This window comes from Rhineura floridana, chromosome 6 (genome assembly GCF_030035675.1).
Source record: "Rhineura floridana isolate rRhiFlo1 chromosome 6, rRhiFlo1.hap2, whole genome shotgun sequence".
NCBI lineage: Eukaryota > Metazoa > Chordata > Lepidosauria > Squamata > Rhineuridae > Rhineura > Rhineura floridana.
In genome coordinates this window covers 3,560,179-3,585,831 of record NC_084485.1, presented here as the reverse complement: position 1 = coordinate 3,585,831, position 25,653 = coordinate 3,560,179, and the positions used below count along the sequence as shown (strand labels likewise).

The following is a 25,653-nucleotide window of genomic DNA, read 5'->3' as shown; positions in this document are numbered from 1 at the left end:
CCCGACTTATGGCTACCCTCTGAATAGGGTGTTCATGGTAAGCGGTATTCAGAGGGGGTTTCCCATTGCCTGAGGCTAGTCCTCCCCAGCTGGCCAGGGCCTGCTCAGCTTGCCACAGCTGCACAAGCCAGCCCCTTCCTGGTCCGCAACTGCCAGCTGGGGGGCCACTGGGCTCCTTGGGACTCTGTAGCTTGCCCACGGCTGCACAGGTGGCAGGGCATGTAACCCCTGAGCCACTCCCTGTGGGGGTAATCTTCAGCTGGCCGTTTACACCCAGGAGACACAAGCGGGGATTTGAACTCACAGTCTCTGGACTCCCAGCCAGGCTTTCCTCCTCACTGTACTATGGTTTTCTATCTATTCCAGCCATTATTCTCTGGCCCTACCCAGATGCAACTTTTCCCCCTTGGTCACGCAACGTTCTGTGCAATTGAGTTATTATGAGGTTATTTGGGGGAGGCGAGGGTTACCCTATTTTTGGTGCCCCCCTGTATTTTATCTAAGTTGCTTTTCAGCATCTCTGAAAACCTTGGGATTACCTCTCTTGCATCAGGGTTGCAGTTTTGGCTGCAAGACCATGGGAAGACTTGAATTGGTATTAATATATGGATGCTGTGTTAGAGATGGCACTTAACTAGTCTTACCATTGACCAGAGGCAAGAAAGTTTCCACTACTAGCAGCTGTGTCAGCTTCACGAGACCAGAGATCTGCAAAATGAAATAGCAATGGCAGTGACCCAGGAAGGAAGCTGGCAAATGATGTATGCGCCGTCACGTGGGTGGGACCGGGGGGATTCAGACTGGCTGATGCTTAAGTAGGGCATTTGAACAGGTGAGGAGTCTGTCCATGCATGGAACATATGCTTCTTGTGCATGATGCTCTAATTCATTGCTCCAACAGATGTCAAGAGGTTGCCTACCAAAGGTAGCACTGAAAAGTGGGCTGAGATTATCTCTTGTGAATGTAAGTGGGCTCCTCGAGGACTGCTTTTTGTGAACGGTTTTGCTGATTAATCCCCATGCGCAATCTGAGCCTTTTATTGCTTGCCATACTGCAGGAATCAACACCTTTCCAGATCTAGTGAAAATACAGTCAATTGAACAGAAGGAAAAATGGACTCAGAGCCAGTGTGCTTTCCATTCATGCCTTTGTATACTTGAGGCTAGGCTGCTGGAATGCACTGTTCATGGGCCTGCCCTTATGGCTGTGCAGAGGCAATGAGTTGCTCTGAATGTGTTACACAATCATTGCTACTATTACAGCATTGCTTCCCAAGCACAATTCAAGGTGTTGCTTTTAACCCAGAATGTTCTAAAGGGCTTGGCTGCTTCCTAACTTTGGCTGTATTATAAAATCACTCTGTGAATTCCAGACAAGCACAAGAGTGTAAAGAGACATTCTCAGAGGCAACCCCCCAGCTGCACAACTGGGCGATGTTGATGTTGATTATTATTATTTAATTTGTATCCCGCCCTTCCTCCCAGCAGCAGCCCAGGGCGGCAAACAAAGCGTTAAAAACACTTTAAAACATCATAAAAACAGACCTCAAAATACATTAAAACAAAACATCGTTAAAAACATTTTTAAAAAAACAACTTTAAAAAAGTGTTAAAAACATTATTAAAAAAACATATTAAGCAATTCTAACACAGACACAGACTGGGATAGGTCTCAACCTAAAAGGCTTGTTGAAAGAGGAAAGTCTTCAAAAGGCACCGAAAAGATAGCAGAGATGGCGCCTGCCTAATATTCAAATATTAAATATTCATCGTGGTGATGACGATGATGATTCAGTTTCTTCTCCATGAGGTCCCAAGGTGGGTTTCAACAATTTAACAATACAATATTAATATCAATTTAAAATAAATCACAGTCAATAAAAGCAGGGTAGGTCATATCTATCTATCTAACTTGTCAACAGCCAGGGTGTGCCTTAACATTTGCCTCAAGCAACTGCATATGCAACCTGACGATGCGTTCAGCACCCTCTTCGATACTGCAAAGCAGCGGTGGCTGCTGGTGGCCATTGGGACTGGCAGGGTGAGAAGCTGGGAGGCCAACAGCAGGTGGCGCCAGAGCCAATAACGGTCGGAGCCACCCCCAGCATGGTTGTAAGAAAGAAGCCAGGCAGGTGGGGGCTGGCAGACTGAGGTTGGGGGGCAGTGCCCCCATTTGCTCCCATGAACTAGCCTCCACTGCTGCAAAGGATCTTGGGGTGCCCCTCTGTACAGGCACCCCTAAAACTATTATTTATCCATTACGTTTCTATCCTACCCTTCCTTCAAAAGAAGTCTAAGATGGCAAACAAGAAAATGTTAAAACAATAATATTAAAAAATGAATAAAACGTATTTGAAACATTAAAAAACACGAGAACATCTAAAAATTCCTGTTGCCACCCTGGGAAACTGCCTGCTTTGTCTCTTGTGCAATTGGGCCAGGCAGGGTTAGCTGTGGAACTTCCTCCCTCTCCGTCCTTTCCCCCAAGCATTGCTCCACCTTCCTGTTTTGTCCGGCTTGCAATGGCCAAGATGATGCTTTCAGGGGGTTCTATTTTAGCACATGCCTGAATGTCAGATATCTATATCTATAGATCTTCAACATTATCCCCTATTCATGTCCCTATGGATGGGGCAAGCTGGGCCTCAAAATCCAATCAGATAACCACTGAGCAAAAGAAAAGAAAACAAACTCACTTCAATCGGTCCAACTTCTGATGAAACCAGGGTCAGTTCAAGACTGTGGAAAGAAATAATTGTACATAAGGGTCAAGAGGGACATCATAAAAAAACCCAGTAAGTCAGTTGCACCCCAAAAGGAATAGTTGACATGAGGATTCATGGGCAAATATTATGTAGGGTGGCCCTTCACCCTCTAGCTCTACCAGCATGCTGGTAAGGGAAGGGGGAGAGAGATCGGCTTTCCCTACATCACCCTTCCCACAGGTGAACTGCCATTTCTTCTGTCAAGGAAGATTTTTTTTTTTAAGGGAATAGGGGAGATGGTTTTTTAGGGCAACCTGGTGCCCTTCAGGTGTTCTGGATGACAGTTTCTGTCATAGAATCATAGAACAGTAGAGTTGGAAGGGGCCTATAAGGCCATCAAGTCCAACCCCCTGCGCAATGCAGGAATCCAAATCAAAGCATTCCCGACAGATGGCTGTCCAGCTGCCTCTTGAAGGCCTCCAGTCCTGTAGCCAGCACGTGCCAGCTGATTGCAATCAGTGCAATGTGGTTAGAATCCCCCGTAAGTCCTTCCCAGTTGGAGGAAGTGGAGCTGGTGCATTTTGGGAGTGGGGCTTGTGTGCACTCCCCTCCCCCACCTGAGGGAGGGCAGGCTGGTGACCTATGGGACAGGGGGAGGGCTGGTGGCCTGTATGGGTTGGAGGAGCACTGGTGACCCATGGGGAGATGGAGCACTAGTGACCCATGGGGGGAAGAAGAGGTGCTGGTTACCTATGGGAGAAGGAGGGGAGCATTGGCGACCCATGGGGAAGGAGCGCTGGTGGCCCATGTGCAGGGGGAGGGAGAGAAGTGCTGGTGACCCACGGGGGGTTGCACTGGTCACAGCATGCAGGGTTGGTAAGCGAAGCAAGCACGGGTGCAGCCCCTAGTATATAAATAAATATGTATTTGTGTGCAAATTATATTACTAAATATTTATTTATGAAATAAATAACAATCCCTTCAAAGAACAGGATGCTGGTGTCAATGGGCCTGATCCAGCAAGGGTCTTCTGTGTTCACCACACTGGTTCTCAGGACAGCAGCTCTTGAGCTGGTGACGAGGGATGCCAAGTGAGGATTGAGCTTGTCTGCCACCGCTTCTGGTTCCAGGTCAGGCCTGCTTATTGGTCTGGACAAGGAACAGACTCACTTGCTTTCTTGCCTTCAGTCCAGCCTCAGTCACAGGGCAGCCAGGTCTGACACTATAACAATCAAGTGTGCTGACTGTGGCTGAAGAGGGTTGTAGCACAAAACATCTGGAGGGCACCAGGTTGGAAAAAGCTGCTCTAGAACATCCCACAAGGTGCAAAGAAGCCAAACCCTGCTCTGTTTGCAATCCAAGGCCTCCCCAAGAGCAACTAACCATGTAACAGTGAGGTGAAATACCTGACCAGCTTTGTAGTGAAGAACAGTTTGCGATCATGAACGGAGGCCTGGGTGCTCAGTTTTAAATTCTGCAATCAGAGAACAGGGGGGGGGGGATATCTCAGAGGGAACTGCAAATGTTCCCAGTTCTCCCTCCCCCTGTCATTTGCCAGTCTTGAAAACCAAGCCACGCAAAACCCTCTTCATTTCCCCACTTACAGCTTTTAGGACAAAGAGGCGAATGAGGGCCCCAGATGGACCCTTCACTGACACCCCAATCTCGACGGAAAGCTCCAGGATGGCCCTCTTGGGCTCCAAGATAACCCTCTTGGCTCCAACCAAAGTGATGCTGATTTTCAGAGGTGACTTCCCAGGACACTTGGGGCACTGCAAAGGAAGAAGCACACCCACAGTTCTGCTGGTTCCAGTGCGCCTCTGCTTCTCTCGTTTGAAAATGGGGGCACACAATGCTAGTCAAATCACGCCCCCTTTGACTGTAAAACCTGGTGGGAGCAGCTTGAGTGACTTTTTTTTAAAAAAAATAAGCTTCAAAGAGATTTTGCAGCTGATTGGCAGATCAACCCGTCCCTCCCCCCAGGTGTGCCTAATGGAAATGCTTTGCTCTAGGCGACTAGTGTGTTCACAGCTTAGGAGTTGGTGACACCAACGTGAAACTCAGCTCTTGCCTTGGATCTTCTAGATGGAATGTCATGCTTTTCTGCTGGGGGCACAGAGGATGGAAATCAATAGGCTCAAACCTGCAAACAACAGACTTCTCCTATATCTACCCCTTATTAGCTCCTTCTTGCACCTAAAGCCCTGTTCTGCACTCTCTCAGAATCATAAAATTGGAAGGGGCCTATAAGGCCATCGAGTCCAACCCCCTGCTTAATGCAGGGATCCTCAATGCAGGAATTCCTCGGGCACCAACACCCCCAACGTAGCTGGCTTGGGCTTAAATAGGCCCGGCCACCCTGCCTCCCATGTCATCTCATCAGTGCACTAGCACGCTGCGAGCACACGCCTTTGCACGTGCAGCCGTGGCAACGAGGGAGGCGCGATGGCCAGGCCTATTTAAGCCTATGCCAGCGTCATCGCAGGAGGTGTTGTCTGGGAGGGTGGAGCTCCCATTCCATGATCCACGCCAGCATCAGGTCAAGGGGTGTGATTTGCAGCGCACATCAACCCCTTTCCCCAGGCAGCAAATCACGCCCTGCAACCTGATGCTGGCACGGATCATGGAGCTCCACCCTCCCAGCCCCAGCCTATAGATTTAGGCAGGGGCCCTTCTGAGCCCCAGGGGCCCTTGGGTTCATGCCCAACCCTGCCGCCCACTGGCGCTGGTCCTGCGCACTCATGTCCGCGCCACTGTTAGGCCCCTTGTGTTGCTGCTGGTACCACCAGCAAGCCTTCTGCTTGATTGGAGCAGCCTGGTAGCAAGCAGGGGAGGGCAGTACATTTCCAACAGTGCTGACAGGAGTGCCAGCTCCAAGCAACCAGATCTACCCCATTGCTGTTTTTAATTCCCCAGGGACAGTTGCTGCTGACGGGCCAGGTCCCATGTGTGTGTTTGTGGTGGCCCACTGGGGTGCCTTACGGAAGGCTCTTTCCCCAAGGTCCCCTCAAACCTGGAGCCAGCAGAGACTGATGCATTAGGGTGAACCAGAATGGAACCAGACTGCTGGCACTTAAAATTAAAAAGGTGGCAGAGCAGCTTTTAAACTGACTGAGGGGGGGAAACCCGACAGGAGCTGAGGAAGGTCCAGTTCAGAATAAACCTCCCCCCTGGGATAAAAACCAAAGAAATGATGAAATTTTAAAAGGGGTAGGCCTAGAAGTAGGCATTGTGAGAGCAGGGGCACAGGATATAAATTCAGAAGAGCAAAATTACCACAGGCCTAACCACAAGTGCCAAAGACACTTGAAGAGAGACACTGCTTACAAGTGCCTGTACGCTAATGCTAGGAGCCTCCGAACCAAGATGGGAGAACTGGAGTGCTTGGTCTTAGAGAAGAGCATTGATATAGTGAGCATAACCGAGACCTGGTGGAATGGAGAAAACCAGTGGGATACGGTTATCCCTGGATATAAACTATATCGGAAGGACAGGGAAGGACATATTGGTGGCGGAGTCGCTCTATACGTGAAAGAAGGCATTGAATCCAGCAAGCTCGAAACCCCAAAAGAGGCAGACTCCTCCACAGAATCGTTGTGGGTGGTGATACCGTGCCCCAGGAGGGACTTAATACTGGGAACGATCTATCGTCCCCCTGATCAAAATGCTCAGGGAGACCTGGAGATGAGATATGAAATTGAGGAAGCATCCAAACTAGGAAATGTGGTAGTAATGGGTGACTTCAACTACCCAGACATAGACTGGCTGCATATGTGTTCCAGTCATGACAAAGAAGCAAAGTTTCTAGATATTCTAAATGACTATTCCCTAGATCAGTTGGTCATGGAACCGACCAGAGGGACGGCAACCCTGGACTTAATCCTCAGTGGGGACCGGAACCTGGTGCGAGATGTAAGTGTTGTTGAACCGATTGGGAGCAGTGACCACAGTGCTATTAAATTAAACATACATGTAACTGGCCAATTGCCACAAAATCCAACACGGTCACATTTGACTTCAAAAGAGGAAACTTCACAAAAATGAGGGGATTGGTAAAAAGAAAGCTGAAAAACAAAGTCCAGAGGGTCACATCACTCGAAAATGCTTGGAAGTTGTTTAAAAACACTATATTAGAAGCTCAACTGGAGTGCATACCGCAGATCAGAAAAGGTACCGCCAGGGCCAAGAAGATGCCAGCATGGTTAACGAGCAAAGTCAAGGAAGCTCTTAGAGGCAAAAAGTCTTCCTTCAGAAAATGGAAGTCTTGTCCGAATGAAGAAAATAAAAAAGAACACAAACTCTGGCAAAAGAAATGCAAGCAGACAATAAGGGATGCTAAAAAAGAATTTGAGGAGCACATTGCTAAGAACATAAAAACCAACAACAAAAAATTCTATAAATACATTCAAAGCAGGAGACCATCTAGGGAGGCGATTGGACCCTTGGATGATAAGGGAGTCAAAGGTGTACTAAAGAACGATAAGGAGATTGCAGAGAAGCTAAACGAATTCTTTGCATCTGTCTTCACAGTGGAAGATATAGGGCAGATCCCTGAACCTGAACTAACATTTGCAGGAAGGGATTCTGAGGAACTGAGACAAATAGTGGTAACGAGAGAGGAAGTTCTAGGCTTAATGGACAATATAAAAACTGACAAATCACCGGGCCCGGATGGCATCCACCCGAGAGTTCTCAAAGAACTCAAAGGTGAAATTGCTGATCTGCTAACTCAAATATGTAACTTGTCCCTCGGGTCCTCCTCCGTGCCTGAGGACTGGAAAGTGGCAAATGTAACACCAATATTCAAAAAGGGATCCAGAGGGGATCCTGGAAATTACAGGCCAGTTAGCTTAACTTGTGTCCCTGGAAAACTGGTAGAAAGTATTATTAAAGCTAGATTAACTAAGCACATAGAAGAACAAGCCTTGCTGAAGCAGAGCCAGCATGGCTTCTGCAAGGGAAAGTCCTGTCTCAGTAACCTATTAGAATTCTTTGAGAGTGTCAACAAGCATATAGATAGAGGTGATCCAGTGGACATAGTGTACTTAGACTTTCAAAAAGCGTTTGACAAGGTACCTCACCAAAGGCTTCTGAGGAAGCTTAGCAGTCATGGAATAAGAGGAGAGGTCCTCTTGTGGATAAGGAATTGGTTAAGAAGCAGAAAGCAGAGAGTAGGAATAAACGGACAGTTCTCCCAATGGAGGGCTGTAGAAAGTGGAGTCCCTCAAGGATCGGTATTGAGACCTGTACTTTTCAACTTGTTCATTAATGACCTAGAATTAGGAGTGAGCAGTGAAGTGGCCAAGTTTGCTGACGACACTAAATTGTTCAGGGTTGTTAAAACACAAAGGGATTGCGAAGAGCTCCAAAAAGACCTCTCCAAACTGAGTGAATGGGCAGAAAAATGGCAAATGCAATTCAATATAAACAAGTGTAAAATTATGCATATTGGAGCAAAAAATCTGAATTTCACATATACGCTCATGGGGTCTGAACTGGCGGTGACCGACCAGGAGAGAGACCTCGGTGTTGTAGTGGACAGCACGATGAAAATGTCGACCCTGTGTGCGGCAGCTGTGAAAAAGGCAAATTCCATGCTAGCGATAATTAGGAAAAGTATTGAAAATAAAACAGCCGATATCATAATGCCGTTGTATAAATCTATGGTGCGGCCGCATTTGGAATACTGTGTACAGTTCTGGTCGCCTCATCTCAAAAAGGATATTCTAGAGTTGGAAAAGGTTCAGAAGAGGGCAACCAGAATGATCAAGGGGATGGAGCGACTCCCTTACGAGGAAAGGTTGCAGCATTTGGGGCTTTTTAGTTTAGAGAAAAGGCGGGTCAGAGGAGACATGATAGAAGTGTATAAAATTATGCATGGCATTGAGAAAGTGGATAGAGAAAAGTTCTTCTCCCTCTCTCATCATACTAGAACTCGTGGACATTCAAAGAAGCTGAATGTTGGAAGATTCAGGACAGACAAAAGGAAGTACTTCTTTACTCAGCGCATAGTTAAACTATGGAATTTGCTCCCACAAGATGCAGTAATGGCCACCAGGTTGGATGGCTTTAAAAGAAGATTAGACCAATTCATGGAGGACAGGGCTATCAATGGCTACTAGCCGTGATGGCTGTGCTCTGCCACCCTAGTCAGAGGCAGCATGCTTCTGAAAACCAGTTGCCGGAAGCCTCAGGAGGGGAGAGTGTTCTTGCACTCGGGTCCTGCTTGCGGGCTTCCCCCAGGCACCTGGTTGGCCACTGTGAGAACAGGATGCTGGACTAGATGGGCCACTGGCCTGATCCAGCAGGCTCTTCTTATGTTCTTATGTTCTTATGAGTAAGGCCCCACCCCACCAGCTTCAGCCTGCCCTCAGCCAGCCTTCACCTGCCTGCCTTCTGACTTACAGCCAGTCCAGGGAGTGGCCCTGCCTGTCTGGAGGAGGATGAGGACGGTGGAACACTAGGATGAGTTGGCTCCATTTGCCTTTGGCTCTGGGTCCACCTATGGCTGGCCTCTCTGCCTTCCACACCTCCAGTCCCCAGTGCATTGCCTGGAGCCAAACCTTTTTTTTTTTTTTTAATGATGCCTGGCCATAGACCTGTCTGCTTGAACAGGCCTTTGAGACTGGCGGGTCATGAGTTTCGCAGGTGTCCTGCGGCACCTCTGCTGCCCTTTATTGACTCCTGTGCTTTTCTTAAAAAAAATTGTTTTGTTGGAATTTGCCTGTTATATGTTGCATTATTAGCTGCTGCTGTGTTGCTTTATTATGCTCTTGTATGTTTTATGTTCTTCATAATGATTTGATTCTTTTTTATCATTATTTTTATCCATTGGCCTTTCTTTTTGAAGATAAAATGGGATATAAACATCTTAAGAACAGAACACTCACTCACCTTTTGATGTGACAGAAGAACTGCAATGGCATCTGTCAGCTCATCAGCAGCAGAGAACTGTGGAAACAAAATGTCATTGTGTTGAAAATGACAGATCTTTCTCTTTTTTAAAAAATAATAATTAAGGGACTTCCGGGAAGGGTGACTTAGCCTGTGCCTGCTTTTGAGACGGGCTCCTGCCTCAAAAGAAGCTTATTCAGATATATCAGTCAGATTTTTTTTTTTTTTTGACTGATTAAACTTCTCCCGGGTAGGGAGAAACGAAGAGATTAACCTCAAAGCCTATTTTTGTTGGGACGACCAGATCTCATTAATTTATGGGACGAGGTCCAGCCGACGAAGGTGGGACGGATTTTCAACAACAAGCTCTATCTGATAAAGCGAACGTTCATCTTATCTTCTAAGAGAGAACGCACTAACAGGCAAGCACCCTTCTTTCTATATTTTTCTTTTACTTGACTTAAATTGTTGCTGTTTAAAAGAGATTTGCCAGATTGATCGGTTTTTGACATCTCACTGGGGAGCCATAACTTCTCTCTGCTACTCACTAATTAATAGCTTATCTCTGTTTTTGTTGCAAAAAGCTGTCCTGGATTTGCATTCTAAAGATATACACAGAAGAGGGATTTCTATTCCAGATTTTTATTTTGAAGAATATTATATTGTCTGAGACTACTCTCTTTTTGGTCTATTTTATTTTGACGAATCTGTTTTCTGACGACCGCCATTAATTGTTTCGATCCTGGGAACTGCATTTTGTTTACTTAAGCATGGAGAGATAAGGCTGTCTGCTCTGTTTATACTGTGATGTCACCAAGTTTGGAGTATTAACCCAATTGTTGCTGAAATAAGAAGTGGTTTTCCTATATTTTTCTTTTAAAATGGCAATTAAGAAAGTGGCTGAGAAGCTGGAAATAACTATGTTTCAGAAAATAATGGATGAGATTGAGATAACGAAACAAAACCTGCGACAGGGTTGTAAGGAGCTGAAAATTGAATTGAGTAAAATGAAGCAGGAGATTAAAGATATAGGGGTCCCTGTGAGAGAGGTGACCCTGGAAGGGGTCCCTGTGAGAGAGGAGACCCCGGAGATTGGAACAAACGTGGAACAGGAAAAAGATTTGGAGTCTATGGACTTTAGAAACAAAATCTATTGTTTGGAGATACAGGAGATTAAAGACATAGGGGTCCTTGTGAGAGAGGAGACCCTGGAGACTGGAACAGGGGTCCCTGTGAGAGAGGAGACCCTGGAGACTGGAACAGGGGTCCCTGTGAGAGAGGAGATCCCGGAGATTGGAACAAACGTGGAACAGGAACAAGATTTGGAGTCTATGGACTTTAGAAATAAAATCTATTGTTTGGAACTCAATGTTATCTCTGAAGAAATTAATGAAGATTCTAGAGATAAAGTTATTAATGGCATGGATAATCTTCTGGACTGGAATGATGTGATGGAGCCCAATATAGAGAAAATTTATGGAATTAACTGCAGCCATGTGACAATGGAAAAACTTTCAAGAGATGACCCAGTGTATTTTGAAAAAAAGAACAGAGATATGATTTTACAGCAGTATTTCAGCAACCTATTCAGAATGGATGGCAAGAAAATATTTGGGATAGAGGTAATTCCCATCAGACTCTTATTATATGACTATGGCTTTGACAGCAAGATTATTATGGAATACTGATAATGGAAGATTGGATACTGAAATTACTGGACTTAACAAGACTACTGAAGATGGAAGATGGAAAATGGAACTAATAGGGATAATAGAACAATGGCTACTGAAATTACTGAACCTAACAGATTCTGATGTGATGGATTAATTGAAATGTTTATTTTGACTATGGTTATGACAATAAGATTATCATAATTAGTAATGAGATGGATTAATCGATATGCTTATCTGGAAAAAAAAATTGATAGATATATTTCTTAAAGAATTGAAACCTCTCTTTGACTTTTTGTGGAAAGAATAAAGTAATGTTTATGAGATTTGATGATTAAGTAAGATAACTACTGGAGGAAAGTGATTTTATAATATGACTTAAGAGACAGGATTGTTATATATTATAGACTTATAACTGATTTGATCTTTGACAAATGGGAAGTCAATATTTTACTCTTTATTTTTTATTTTTTGTTTTTTTTTTTTCTTTTTTTCTTTTTGTTTAACTATTTTTGATTTTGTTTTTTGTCTTTGAATGTTTTATGATTTTGTCTTGTATGTTTTATGAAAATCTGAATAAAAATTATTGAAAAAAAAAAATAAAAAATAATAATTAAGCAGTCAGGTACCCCCCGTCCCAACCCTCAACATGACCCTTCAGCAGGCAAGGTAGTTCATGGGGTACTTTGGTGTGTCAGAATTTCCCTCCCCAAGGATCCTAGCAGGGGTAGCCTAATGCGTTTTGCTGCTTGAGATGTAGGGCAAGATGGTACCCCCCCCGACCATTCCAAAAAGAGGGCAGGGTTCTTGTGTCTTTAATAGGAAGCTATACCTACTCTTCTGCGCAACTATTAAAGGTGCAAGAGCCACTGGACTTCTTTTGCATATGGCCACGCTAGGGTGGAGTGAATATTATGACATCCAAGTAAACCCAAGCGGGCCACTGTTCCATTCCAAAAAGAGGGCAGGGTTCTTGTGTCTTTAATAGGAAGCTATACCTACTCTTCTGCACAACTATTAAAGGTGCAAGAGCCACTGGACTTCTTTTGCATATGGCCACGCTAGGGTGGAGTGAATATTATGACAGCCAAGTAAACCCAAGCGGGCCTTGCTTGCACAGAGGTCCAGCCAAAGGAGTTTCTTGAGATGTCCAGGGCTGAGAAGTGCCTCATGGTGAGGTCATCTTGAGTCTCCCTCTGTAAATTCCGATGAGCCAAGCAGAGACATTTGCAACATGCAGTTCCTTTCTACGTGACAGGCATCACCACTCACCACTTGAGGTGTGCAAATGAATTCTTGCACATGGATCTGGATCACAACAGAAAGGATGGTGTTCAGGCTGGCCTGGGTTATGCCCAGGCTGAGGGCATTGTCCAGCAGAGAAGGTACACCAACAGGAACCGAGCTGACAGGAACGGTGATGAATCGTCCTCCGGCTCGGATTATCATCTTGAAAGAGCGTGGTGAAAGAGTGCAAAGCACACCACTGTCATTAAAAATATTAGTAGCATTTATAATCCATTTTAAACTGAAATTTTATGGGTGACATGTCTGAATAAAAGTGCCAAGAGTATTAAAAGTGCACCACGTAACGTTTGTATTTCAGCAATCCTTGCACAAGCCTATAAGGTCCATCAGTATGACTTGCCCTGTGAGGGCAGCAGGTTGGGCTTGGAACAGGGAGATGTGGTAGGCTCAAATCCCTGCTTGTCTATGATGCTCATTGGGCCAGTTGCTGCCTCTCAAAGCTGTTGCGTGAATAACATTTAGTTAAAGGTCACACCAGTGCACTCACCCTGAGTTCCTTGGAGGAATGGTGCTTTAAAAATGTAATAAATCTTAGCCCCCATGTAGTAGATCATCATGCTCAGGTTGGGAGAACAACCTCCTTGTTCTGAGCTGCTTTTGAGGAGCTCACAATTTTGCACATGTGTGTGTACAAGACTACTCCTAAGAACAGGAGGAGCTAATGTGGTGTCCTCTAGATATTGTTGGACTACAACCTCCACCATGCCTGATCATTGGCCATGCTGGCTGGGGCTGATGGGAGTTGGAGTGCCGCTCTGGGCTCCTGCTGGGAGGAAGGGTGGGGTATAAATCAAATAATAAATACATAAAATAAATAAATAAACACTTGGTGGGTGCCACTTTGAATACCCATCCCTAAGAATAGAAGAGCATAAAAAATGCCTTCTGGGTCAGGCCAAAGAGTCACTTATCTCAGTTCAATTGGTGACTGTAGCTAACTGGAAATGCCTCAGAGAAGCTTACAAGTCAGGTGTGTCAAGGAACCTCCCCCCGCCAGCATCTGGTAATCAGAATTATCCTGCTTCTAAACATCAATGTTTGATTTCTGGCTAATGGCCACTGAGAAGAATTGCTTTCTTGAATACTTTTTAAAGAGGCACTTTTGCTAGGAGCCCGCACAACATCCCTTGGCAATGAATGTCCCATAGATTAATGGTGAGTGAAAGTATAATCTATTATGGATGCAGTTTTTATTGATAGTTCTCTTGGATCAGCCTCATTGTAGGAGAAAAGAGACCCTGGACCCCTTTAGGCCTCAGGTCTTAGTGGCCAAACAGGCTGCTTACATTTAATTCCACTGCGAAGTAGCTTGACGTTATCACTGGCAGACTGGCCAGCTGATATTGGATAGTTGCCACTGTTCCAACTGAGACAAGTACTGCAAGGCAAAGACACCCACAGATATGTCATTATAGCATCTCAAATGCAGACTGTGCACATGTGCATATGTGCATGCTCACGTGGACACACACACACACTCACACACAGCCTGGTCTCCAGTACCACATATTATCTCCAGTATCCTAGCCACTGATAAGGAGGGCACAGGACTAGGATACAGAACTCCATCTTGTTTATAAGCAGCCCTTTCCTGCGAGGTGTGAGCACCACATGCACCCCATCCTTTGGTTGCCTGCTGCAAGGAACGCATGTTGGGCCAAGAACAGGGAATTCAGATAAGGAAAGGGTCAGGGCATACTATCTGGGACACCTCAAACATTCCAAGAGGGTGGCGAAACCTTTCTTATGGTTAATCCCTGGTTAGAGGGGTTGCTGGGTAGGATGAATAAATCTAAGGAACCATACATCATTCGATGTAACCAGGAGTATAAACAGAAGAATGGTGATAGGTTTTTGCATTTGTCATTGCAAACACTGAGGTCAAGAACACTGTCCATAAGTTCCCCACCTCCTTAGCAAGCAACAAAGGCTTTTGGATGACCCAGATTGCTGTAATGGGTAGTTATTATTGATAATTTGCAATTTGCAATTTGCAAGTATCTTCAGCTGAACATTTGGCTATACCGGCAGTTCTATCGAACACTGATGTTTCCGGATGTACTCCTTTAATTTCAGACTCTCGAATGAGTCGTTCAACTTCTCAATTGCAAAGTTCCTCAGCTGATAGGGTACCTGCTAATTTTGATTTCGAACAATCGCAACCTTATATTTTTCTGGATAAAAACGTCGATGATTTAATAACTAAATTCCCCAATTTTTCTGTTGATATCCAAAGTGATATTATTGATAATTTACAGAACCTTCTTTCAATTCTACAGAATAAACAACCCACCTCTGATATGGAGGTTGTTGATGTAACGCTGACTAATACCTCAGTATTGTCCTTTCCAACCAGGGAGCATATAAATACAGAACGCCTCAAGTCTATACCAACTGCTGAGGCATCACAATTTCAAGAATCTCTTACATGTTGAACCACCGAGCCATGGCGATTTAATATTCATCAACCCCCTTTAGGACCTAATGGGCCCAAAAATGAGCGGACTAGAAATATGGCCGCTATCTCTATACCAACAATACTAGGAAAAGGGAGATATAATCGCCAAACCACTCTTTGACATTTTAAGAGCTATTGTTCGTCGTGTTGCATAGTAACTCTTACTCGAGCCTCACAAAGAGCGTTTCGAACAAACCAATCTACTCTGACTATTCAGCGTTACTTTTTAATGCGAGATCAGTTAATAACAAAATTGCCATCATCTATGACCTTATTAAAGATGAACACGCTGATTTCGCATGTATAACAGAAACATGGTTGGAAGATTCAGGAGGAGCCAATTTAAACAGCCTCTGTCCCCTGGGATATTCTGCCTTTCATCAGCCTAGACTCGACAATCGAGGAGGGGGGGGTAGCTTTTATTTATCGTGAATCCATCTTTCTATCCAGACTACCTTATAAAAATTATCTAGGTTTTGAATTCCTTTGTCTAAAGCTCGGTCGTCAGGACCCTGTTGTAATCTTATTAATTTATCGTCCTCCTCATTCCCTAACTGATTCTGTGTCTGAACTATTTGATCTGATCTCAGGATTGATGTTGGAGTCTCCCAAACTTTTAATATTGGGAGACTTCAACATTCATGTAGACTCTCCTTCTCTGCGATCAGCTCACGATTTTCTGACCATGATGTCTACTTTGGGTTTACAACAACTAGTGCAGGCCTCAACTCATATTGCAGGCCACACTCTTGATCTTATCTTTCAATCACACCTAGATATAAATGACTTTCGAATAGATAATATTGTGATCTCTCCATTGTTATGGTCAGATCACTATCTGATCCAATTTAAGTTATCAGCAACGTTGTCTTCTTTTAGGACTACGTCCTCTACCAAACTATACCGCCCCAGAAGATTATTAGACCCTGATACATTTATATCCAGGCTTAAGAACCATGCAAATCCCTCTATGGGAGAGCCAATTGATACCTTGATCAACTCGTGGAATAGTAGGATGACTGAAACAGTGGATGCAATGGCTCCTCTCCGCCCATTGAAAATAGTTAGACCTAAATCTGCCCCTTGGTTTTCAGAAGGCCTATTAAAAATGAAACGCTCCTATTGGCGTTTAGAAAGGCGGTGGCAAAAGACAAAGAGCCCTTCTGACCGAACACATGCCAAGAAATCTGCCAAAATCTATGCCTCTGCTAGACTTGCAGCTCAAAGATCTTTCTATTCGATGGCAATTGCCTCAGCGGGAAACCAACTGAAAGAACTTTTCCGTATAGTGAATGGTCTTTTGCATCCATCCCAACCGGCTTCCCATTCAGTCTATTCCCAGGCCCGCTGCCAAAAATTTGCTACCTTCTTCGAAGACAAGGTTGATCAGATTCGTTCTTCCTTAGATCATACTGAAGTAACAGAGGTAACTAACATCATATCAGATACTGGCTGCCCCCTTTCTTATTCTACCTTTTGACCTGTTCTTCCAGATGATATTCCTCAGCTTTTAAGTAGAATGAATCCAACGACCTGTCTACTCGATCCATGTCCATCTTGGCTTATAAAAACATCTAAAGCGGAATTAGCAAGTTGGCTCAGTATAATTGTTAACTCTTCTCTTCAACAAGGCCGTTTACCTGAATGCCTGAAAGAAGCCATCGTTGCACCACTATTAAAAAAAACCTCTCTTGATCCCACACTGTTAAACAACTTTCGCCCAGTATCCAACCTGCCTTTCCTGAGCAAAGTCATCGAAAGAGTAGTAGCTACACAGATTCAAATGTTTATTGATACCACCGATTGCTACGACTCTTTTCAATCAGGTTTTAGGCCAAATCATGGGACAGAAACAGCCTTAGTCGCACTAATTGATGATCTTCGGCTAGAACTAGATAAGGGCAATTTGTCCCTACTAGTTCTATTAGATCTATCAGCCGCTTTCGATACTATCGATCATGACATCCTTTTGGATCGTCTCTTTGAAATAGGACTTAATGGCATGGTTTTACAGTGGCTTCGCTCCTTCTTAGAAGGCAGGCTTCAGAAAGTTGCCCTGGGGGATTACTGTTCAGAGCCCTGGCCACTACGATATGGCGTCCCGCAGGGCTCCGTCCTATCCCCGATGTTATTTAACATTTATATGCGACCTCTAGGTAAGATTATTCAAAAACTTGGGATTCATGACCATCAGTATGCGGACGATACACAGCTCTGCTGCTCTCTCCCTCCAAATGCTAAAGAAGCTGTTTGTCCTCTTAATCAATGCCTCACGGCAGTGCAGAACTGGATGACCAAAAACAAACTGAAGTTCAATCCAGAAAAGACAGAGGTCATCCTTATTGGAAAAAGTCCCCCCCAAGAAGTCGGAACTCTGCCATCATTGGATGGAGTATTACTCCCTCTGAAAACGCAAGTCCGCAGCTTGGGCATAATTTTGGACTCAACCTTGACCTTAGAACCTCAGGTTGCAGCCGTCTCCAAAGCTGCATTTACCAAACTAAAGCTTGTCCGTCAACTTCGGCCGTTCTTAGGAATGTCTGATTTAAGAAAAGTAACTCAGGCCCTTGTAACTTCGCGGTTAGATTACTGTAACTCCTTGTATGTCGGACTTCCAGCTAGATCACTTCGACCGCTTAAGTTGGTACAAAGAGCAGCAACAAGGATGATCATGAGAACTGGCCCTCGGGTCCATACCACGCCTCTTCTTTATTACCTGCAGTGGCTCCCCATAGGACTTCGTCACCAGTTTAAGATATTGGTCCTAACATTCAAAGTTTTACATGGATTGGCACCTGCATATTTAGCAAATCGTCTCTCTAAATTTAAATCTTCTCGTCCGGTGAGATCGGCTGCCGAATTTACCCTTAATGTTCCATCGACTTTCACCATCTGCCAAATGGCCACTAGAAAGAAAGCTTTTTCAGTCGTAGCTCCTACTTTATGGAACAATTTACCGCCTGAGATACGTCTCTCTCCTTCTCTCATGGACTTTCGCTGTCGGACCAAAACTTTTTTATTTCAACAAGCTTTTAAGGTTTAAATGGAACTGCTCTGATTTTCTAGTAGTAACTTTGTTTTAATTTGTTATATTTTTTGTATGGTTGTATTGGTTATATCTATTGTTTACCGCTCTGAATTTGGATTTTTCCGAACTAGAGCGGGATATAAATCTGCAAATAATAATAAATAATAATAATAATAATAATCAATCATTTAAAAACTTTTTAATGGGAAATGATACACACATTTAAGCAAAACTTATAACAAAAATAAATGTATATATCGCTTAACACCCAAACAGCTTGCAAAGAGGTTTGCAAAGTATAATAGCCAGGATACTGCACACATTTGCCTGTTGATCTAATAAGCACTGTGTACTGGTCTAGTAAACCAAATTCTAAAGACTAACAATATGAGCGGGCTTTTTGTGCTTTTTCGAAACTTCTCCTTCACCCTGTTAGTAAGCCAAGGCAAATGAATGATCTCTCTGCTTGCACACCCTGTTACCCTTGCTAACCCCTCGGCCTGTCCAGTAAGTGGCAAAGAATGCAAGACATAATTGAAGGGTCGCTTCACACATTATGTGGGCAGGCTGGAAACTGGGATTGCCCCCAAGCATCCACAGGGAGCAGTTGGTGGACATATATGAGTTTCCAAACCACGTTGCCTTTCTGCCTGTCCCATGGCCTCGTAGCACCTTTTTATGCATTTAATCAAGTGGACTCTTGTCAATGAAAGCTTATGCTTTCATAAGCTTTCATAAGCTTTCATAAGGGCCCAGGAGTCTTTTGTGGCCACTCTTCTAAAAGAAAGAGAAAAAAGACTTATCTGGAAGGAGGCAAGGGCAACCATGGAGAGAAATGGTTTGGCAGCTAAGTCAGGAAACTCACCATTCGTTGTATGCAGAAAATCGACCCTTGCCACATCAATGACCAGCTCCACCACTGTGCACAGCTGAAATGCAAGACGTAGGATTTAATATAAAGGAAATGTCTTCCACACTTTAGCATGTTTGGTCCTGGGGTCTCCTCAAACTATGGTGGCTTATTGTAGCCTTATCTATCTCCAGGAGTAGCGTTCGGTATCCTTTGCTCTTTGTGCTCCGTAGGAACATAAACGGCTGCCTTGTCCTGAGTTGGCATTGGCCCACCAACTCAGTGTTGTCTACACTGGCTAACAGTGGCTCTCCAGGGTTTTAGACAGGGAATCTTTCCAGGCTTACCTGAAGATGTCAGGGATTGAACCTGACACCTTCTGCATGCAAAACACCTGCTCTAGCTACTGAGCTATGGCCTACCCCACCGTCTACAGTTCTATTCCCCAGGTTTGTCCATGTTTCGCTTGGAATATAAGCTTACACTTCGCATCTAAACACTCTAATATGCCCAGTGGTGGGTTTGGATCCGTGCCACAGTTCACATGGAGTACCCTCTGCCACCTTTGATGGTAATATATGTGTTTTCCTATACATTTCTTGTTGTTTCTCCAGTAGAGCAAACAGTGGTGAATCCCTGGCTTTAAAAAAGACATTAGGAGGTATGGATGGGAAGATCTGTCAGTTTTGGTCCTCTCAGTTTCTCATTTTTCCAATCTTAAATTCAGTTCTCCATATTTCTGCAGCAATTTGCTATTTTTTTTAAAAAAAAAATCCACATGAAAATTCTCCAACATTATTGTATGAATTTCCCTGCTGAGAGTGGGGTGGGTCCTGAGCCACTTTCACAGCCAGCATTGTCTGGTGGAGGGCCTGATTGCTGCACCAAACTGAAGGTGGCACAGGGATCAGGCCCAATTTGCCTTCCCTCCCTCCTGCTGCTGCCAGTGACTGGGCAGTGGATGCTCCACCACTGCGCAGAGCTGCCACCACCGCTTCTCTAAAGGACCATCTATTCCAGTGTCCTGTTTCAAATGGTGGCCAGCCAGGATGCCTACAAGAGCCCCCACAACAGTTGCCTTCAGACTGGGGTACTTTTGATATGTTTTAGAGTGCTTTTAAATATGCACCAAATGAAAGACAATTCATTTCTCTTTCCTGGGACTTCTACCCAGATGTTTGGGTTAGCCTCCATTCTGCTTTTAGGAGGAAGGGAGAAACACAGACTTTAGCCACACCATCAATAATTTTAGAAAGCTCTTGTCATCCTCTCCCTGGTTCATTTGTTTTCAAAACTACAAAGGTCCACACAGTTTAGTCTTCCCTTGTACAGAAGGTTCCTGAAACACTTGCTTGGCAGAGCTGACTTTTCTCTGTGTATCTTTTCTCAGATGAGCAACCAGAATTATACACAGTATTCCATATGTGGTTGAAACATAGATCTATATAAAGGCATTGTGATATTAGTAGTTTTATTTTTGACCCCTTTCCTAAGATTTCATAAGACTGACTTCGCCCTTTTTCACTGCCGGCACACACTGAGTTGACATTTTCACTGAGCTGCAACTTACCGACTTGTGGAGTGATGCTGCAAGGATGGTCGTTACCACGGGCTCCACCTTTCTCACCAACAAGCTGCAGGAAAAAACATTTTTTTTTTAAAAAAAGTAATGAGTGAAGAAAAGAAAGAAAAAGACAGACCTCTCCAATATTTGGAGTTTCACCACCACTTGCTATAACACCTGAACAGCAAAGGTGATATGATTTAAGATTTGTTTGTCACAGAACTATGACTTGAAATAAACCTGATCCTGCTATCAAATCCTGTGTAGGAAACACATGTTTTACCTCCTTCCAGCAACTGTGAGCAAAGCTCATTAGGCAGCAATCCTATGCACACTTGCTATGGAATAAGCTGCACAGAACACAGTGGGACGTCTGAGGGCTCGTTCACATGGCGACTTACTGTGAGATTGGTGTTACTTGCATGCCCATTTAATCCACATGGTTCACATGACATTGCAGGCAAGCAGAAGCTATCATACAGTTTCCCCTTCCAAATCTGTATTAACCCAATCCGCTGAAAGTGTGAAAAAGGAAAAAACGTCTCCACTGCGTTCCTCCATGTAGGCTCTTTGCTTCCACGTTTTTTGCTGGGCGGGTGGATCGTCACTTTCAGATACTCCCCTTTCTCCATCCACTAAACTCTCCATGAATTCCATTTTGTTTCTGGTGGCTTCACCAGCCACTTCTGACTCGCTCTGTCCTCTTGCATCGAAGTTTGCTATAGCCTTCCTTCCCCCCCCTTTCCCTCCGTTAAGTACATAGCTACTTTTTTTTAAAAAAGGCTTTACTGCAAACATGTAAGGAAATTAAAATGACAGACAGAAAAATGGATGGGTGAATGTTAATTGGCAATTATCTGCCAAATCTGCCAAACAGGAAAGCAATTGTTTTTTCAAGGCAAGTGGGAGAAATCTGACAAGGCACTGCAGAGAAAAGGGTGGGAGATGACCCCAATCTGCTCTAGAGAGTTGGAGGGGACCCCAGAACAGATGTGTGTGTGTGTGTACAGGGAGAAAAGGTCCTGTTGCATGGGCAGAAGTCCTTGTGCTAATGGGATGCCTTTGCTGAATATAACTAGGGATGGGATTGGCTGGTGCTGGTTTACAAACATCCCATCGACCTAACAGACTGGCATCTATTTGAGTTTGTTCTGTATCCCCTAGCTGATTGGGGGGGAGGGGGTTGAGAAAAAATATTGATAGTTTGAAGGAAATATCAACATTTTAAAAGGAAATAGCAATAAATTATCATTCTTACAATCAATGTTTTAGAGGCGGATTTTTTTAAAAACAGTCTGTTTTCAAACATAGCCAAGGAAATTCGCTACATTAGAATTCGATCCTCAGTGACTGAGAATAAGTGAATTCATGGAAAATTCAGTACCAAATCTGAAATGGGCAGAGTTCTAGCACATCCCGCCTAGATATAACCCAATAAAACTAATGTGCACATTTAAAAAATATAAACAGGTGTGTGTACGTGAAAAGTATCAGGGCCACGGAGGGTGCAAGAGAAAGCATTTAATCCTTTCCCTAGCTGCTGTTCACACACAGAGACACACTCATTCACACAGAAACCAAACGGCTATTTGTGGGAGAAGGAAAGTCTCCTTTGGCGCTTATGGTAGGTCAGGAATGCAAGTAGGCAAAGCGCTAAACTCTAGTTTCCTTCCATGCAGTTATGATACTTCTCAGCCCCCCTCCCTTTGTGGATACCATTTACATATTTAAAATGTGCACATTAATTGCATCCAAGCAATTATGCTAAATATGGCCCTTACTCTGTTGCAGCAGAAGCCATCATACATTGGTAGTTTTATTTCTGATCCCTTTCCAGAAGTGGCTTGCCAGCTGACAGAGCCACAATGCTTGCTGCCTGGCAGGTGGATGGAGAGGGGCGAGGCAGAGGGAGGTTTGGTGGAAGTGCACTGGCAGGAGTGACTCTCTTTGGCTCTCTTTGCACAGCACTGACTTCTCCGCAGCTCCTCCCCTCCCCCTCACAGTAAGCAACAGCAACTCACCTGCTGGGAAGCTGGCACAGGGGCTCTGCCCCACCCAGGGAGCCATTTCTGCCCATTTTCTAAGAATTGCCAAGGCAAATTGCTCCACAACATCTCTAGCCATGGTGTCAGGAGAACTCCCCCCTCGCATTGCTGGGAGCGCACACAAGTTCTCACTCGGAGGCCCTAAAATGCCATCTTGTGGCAGAGAAGTTGAGTGGCTGCTGCATCTGGGAAGGGATCTGGTTTCCTGAATAGATTCTGGGGCTGAGTTTGGCTGGTCAGCCAAAGGTAACTGCAGGAATAACCATGACGAGGAGATTGCATCAGCACTTACTGTGAAGGGCAGATTATCCTGGCGACTTTGAATTCAGTCTTGCACACCTGAAGTTTGATATGGACGATCCCCGCGAAGAAGTCCACAATTTTGACTTCTGCTTTTATGTCCACGTCTATGATGACATCAATCTGTTCAAAGTGTTTGCCAAAAAAGCTGAAAGAAAAATCCCCATTAAATACAGCCGCAATCAGATTCCTTCCCTACCACATTCCTTTGACATCACCCAGACCACTGTGCTTCTGGAGAGAAATAGGCTTTATTTGAACAGGAATAAAATTGCTTTTAATCCAGCAGACAACCTCTGTAGTTTGCACCCAAAGCCTGGGGGAAGGGCTGTAGCTCAATAGTTGAGAAACTGCTCACCTTATTTTTTTATTATTTTATTTATACCCCGCCCTTCCTTCCAGCAGAAGCCCAGGGCGGCCTTGCAGAAGGTCCCCAGTCAGTGGAGGCTGGTGACACTGGGGCACTGAATCCACTCCTGGTTTCAGACCGAACATTTCAAGCAAAGCACCTTGGACAACTCCTTGGAAGTTCGGACTAAAACCTGGAGCAGATTCACTGCTCCAGCCTCCACTGTCCCCAGTTTAACCCCTGACATTTCCACGCAGAGCTGAGACAGACCCAGTGTGAAACTCTGGAGGGCCACTGCCAGTCAGTGTGGACAATGTTGAGCTAAGTAGACCACAGGTCTGACCCAGAGGCAGCTGGACAGCCATCTGTTGGGAATGCTATGATTTGGATTCCTGCATTGAGCAGGGGGTTGGACTTGATGGCCTTATAGGCCCCTTCCAACTCTACTATTCTATGATTCTATGACTTAGTACAAAGAAGCTTCCTAGGTCCTATGTTCCTAAAATTCAATGGTCACATGGTCCTGTCTTACTGAGCAAGGAGCTCTGCCAAGTCATTGTCACTCAGTTTTGCTTGGACCTCCAGGTTCAGAAGCAGGAGAAGGTCTCTGAATGTCAATGGCCAGGATAAGCAACAGGAAAGAGCTGAGCCCTTCCTGGCCTATCCGTGAATGTTCCAAAAGCAACTGGCTGGCCTCTGTTAGGACCAGGATGCTGAGGCAGATGGTCTGATAAACAGGACTCATGTTATAGCTTTGTGATGCTGTGTATGGTATAATCCTCAGCAATGGATAAGGTGCCTGCTTGCTGACAGCTGTGGGTATCAAAGCTTTGTGGGCCCCAGCTAAATTGACAGGAGCCACTTGGACAGGACACTGTTAAAACAACAACCGGGGACAACACAGAACAAAATGCTACCACCTCTTTTATTGTAGATAACTGACAAATTGTGCCAACCTTTCCTTCCAGACCCTCCCCACAATACTGACACAGCAGTCTTTATTTGGGGAACAACCCCCCCCCAACAAAGCCATCTGATATCACTGAAACAGCTGAAAGCACCATGGGGGGGGAGGGACTCACAATTTACCACTGAGATGAAGTCTGGCTTTGACACACATTAAGGCAAGTCCATCCTCTTGCAGCTCCACATTGATGACAGGAACGAAGACCTTCACAATATGCAATCTAAAGATTGAAAATCAGGTGGCAGTGAGAGATGGAATGGGCTTCAGCGGGTCAAGCCTGGGTTTCTTAGAGCCAGATTGAAACAGGGGCATCAACGTTTGGGGGAACCACAATGATCATGGGGATGGAGCGACTCCCTTACGAGGAAAGGTTGCAGCATTTGGGGCTTTTTAGTTTAGAGAAAAGGCGGGTCAGAGGAGACATGATAGAAGTGTATAAAATTATGCATGGCATTGAGAAAGTGGATAGAGAAAAGTTCTTCTCCCTCTCTCATAATACTAGAACTCGTGGACATTCAAAGCAGCTGAATGTTGGAAGATTCAGGACAGACAAAAGGAAGTACTTATTTACTCAGCACAGAGTTAAACTGTGGAATTTGCTCCAAGTGGCAGAGATGGGCACTAACTTTGTTCAGGCCTTATGGCCTGTGAAAAATCTATAACTTTAAACCCTAGGAATAATCAATAACTTTATACCCTAACAAATTTGGGTGGCTTTAAAAGGGGGTTACACAAAGTCAGGGAGGATAAGGCTATCAGTGGCTACTAGCCATGATGGCTATGCTCTGCCTCCATGGTCTGATCAAATACCATTTGCTGGAAATCGCAGGAGGGGAGAGGGTTGCTGTACTCAGGTCCTGCTTGTGGGCTTCCTTTTGGGCCATCTGATTGCCCACTGTGAGAACAAGATGCTGGGCTAGATGGGCTACTGGCCTGACCCAGCAGGGTCTTCTCATGTTCTTATGTAGAGATCCACACTCAGATTTAAGGTGTGTATAAGGCAATCTGTTTTATAACTGAAGAGTTGGCTGTACAGCAGGAGTGGGGAGCCTGTAGCCCTCCAGATGCTGTTGGGATCCAACTCCCATTAGCTTCAGTCAGCATGACCAATAGTCAGAGTGAGATGATGATAGTTTCGGTTCAGCAAAGCTGCAGGGCCAAGGGTTCCCTGCCCCAGCTGCAGAGCCACGGCCCTTTAGCCAGGACTGTGGCACGTCCACCTCCTTACCTGCCCCACAGACGGGTAGTGTCTGAGTTTCAGGGAAAAGTAAACAAACTCCATGCAGGGAGCGAGATGTGAGCTGCTACTAGGAACTATCCTCCCCACCCTGGGCAATTGTGCCAAAGCTCAGGTCCGCATCTGGTCAGCCGTCTTCCTTCTGAAGGGATCGGTTGAGATATTGCTCAATTATGCTCACAGGGGGAAAAACAGAGAAGAGCAAAGAGCTCCAGATTATTATTTTTATACCCACGTCACCCTCACGCTTGCCCTTTAAAGCAGCGTCAAGATATCTG

The 25,653-nt window shown here is 44.8% G+C and overlaps 1 protein-coding gene across 1 annotated transcript; it reads right to left on the bottom strand.

The window, feature by feature from the left end:
• Positions 1–2,645: 2,645 nt before the first annotated feature.
• On the bottom strand, positions 2,646–25,420 carry LOC133386488 (uncharacterized). Its single transcript, XM_061630146.1, has 10 exons — positions 25,367–25,420; positions 22,815–22,945; positions 20,484–20,547; positions 18,929–18,992; positions 13,864–13,955; positions 12,542–12,718; positions 9,600–9,656; positions 4,310–4,477; positions 4,112–4,179; positions 2,646–2,739 (listed from the first exon to the last, which is right to left on the bottom strand). The coding sequence occupies exons 1-10, from the start codon at positions 25,418–25,420 to the stop codon at positions 2,646–2,648; spliced, it is 969 nt and encodes a 322-aa protein (XP_061486130.1).
• Positions 25,421–25,653: the final 233 nt, after the last annotated feature.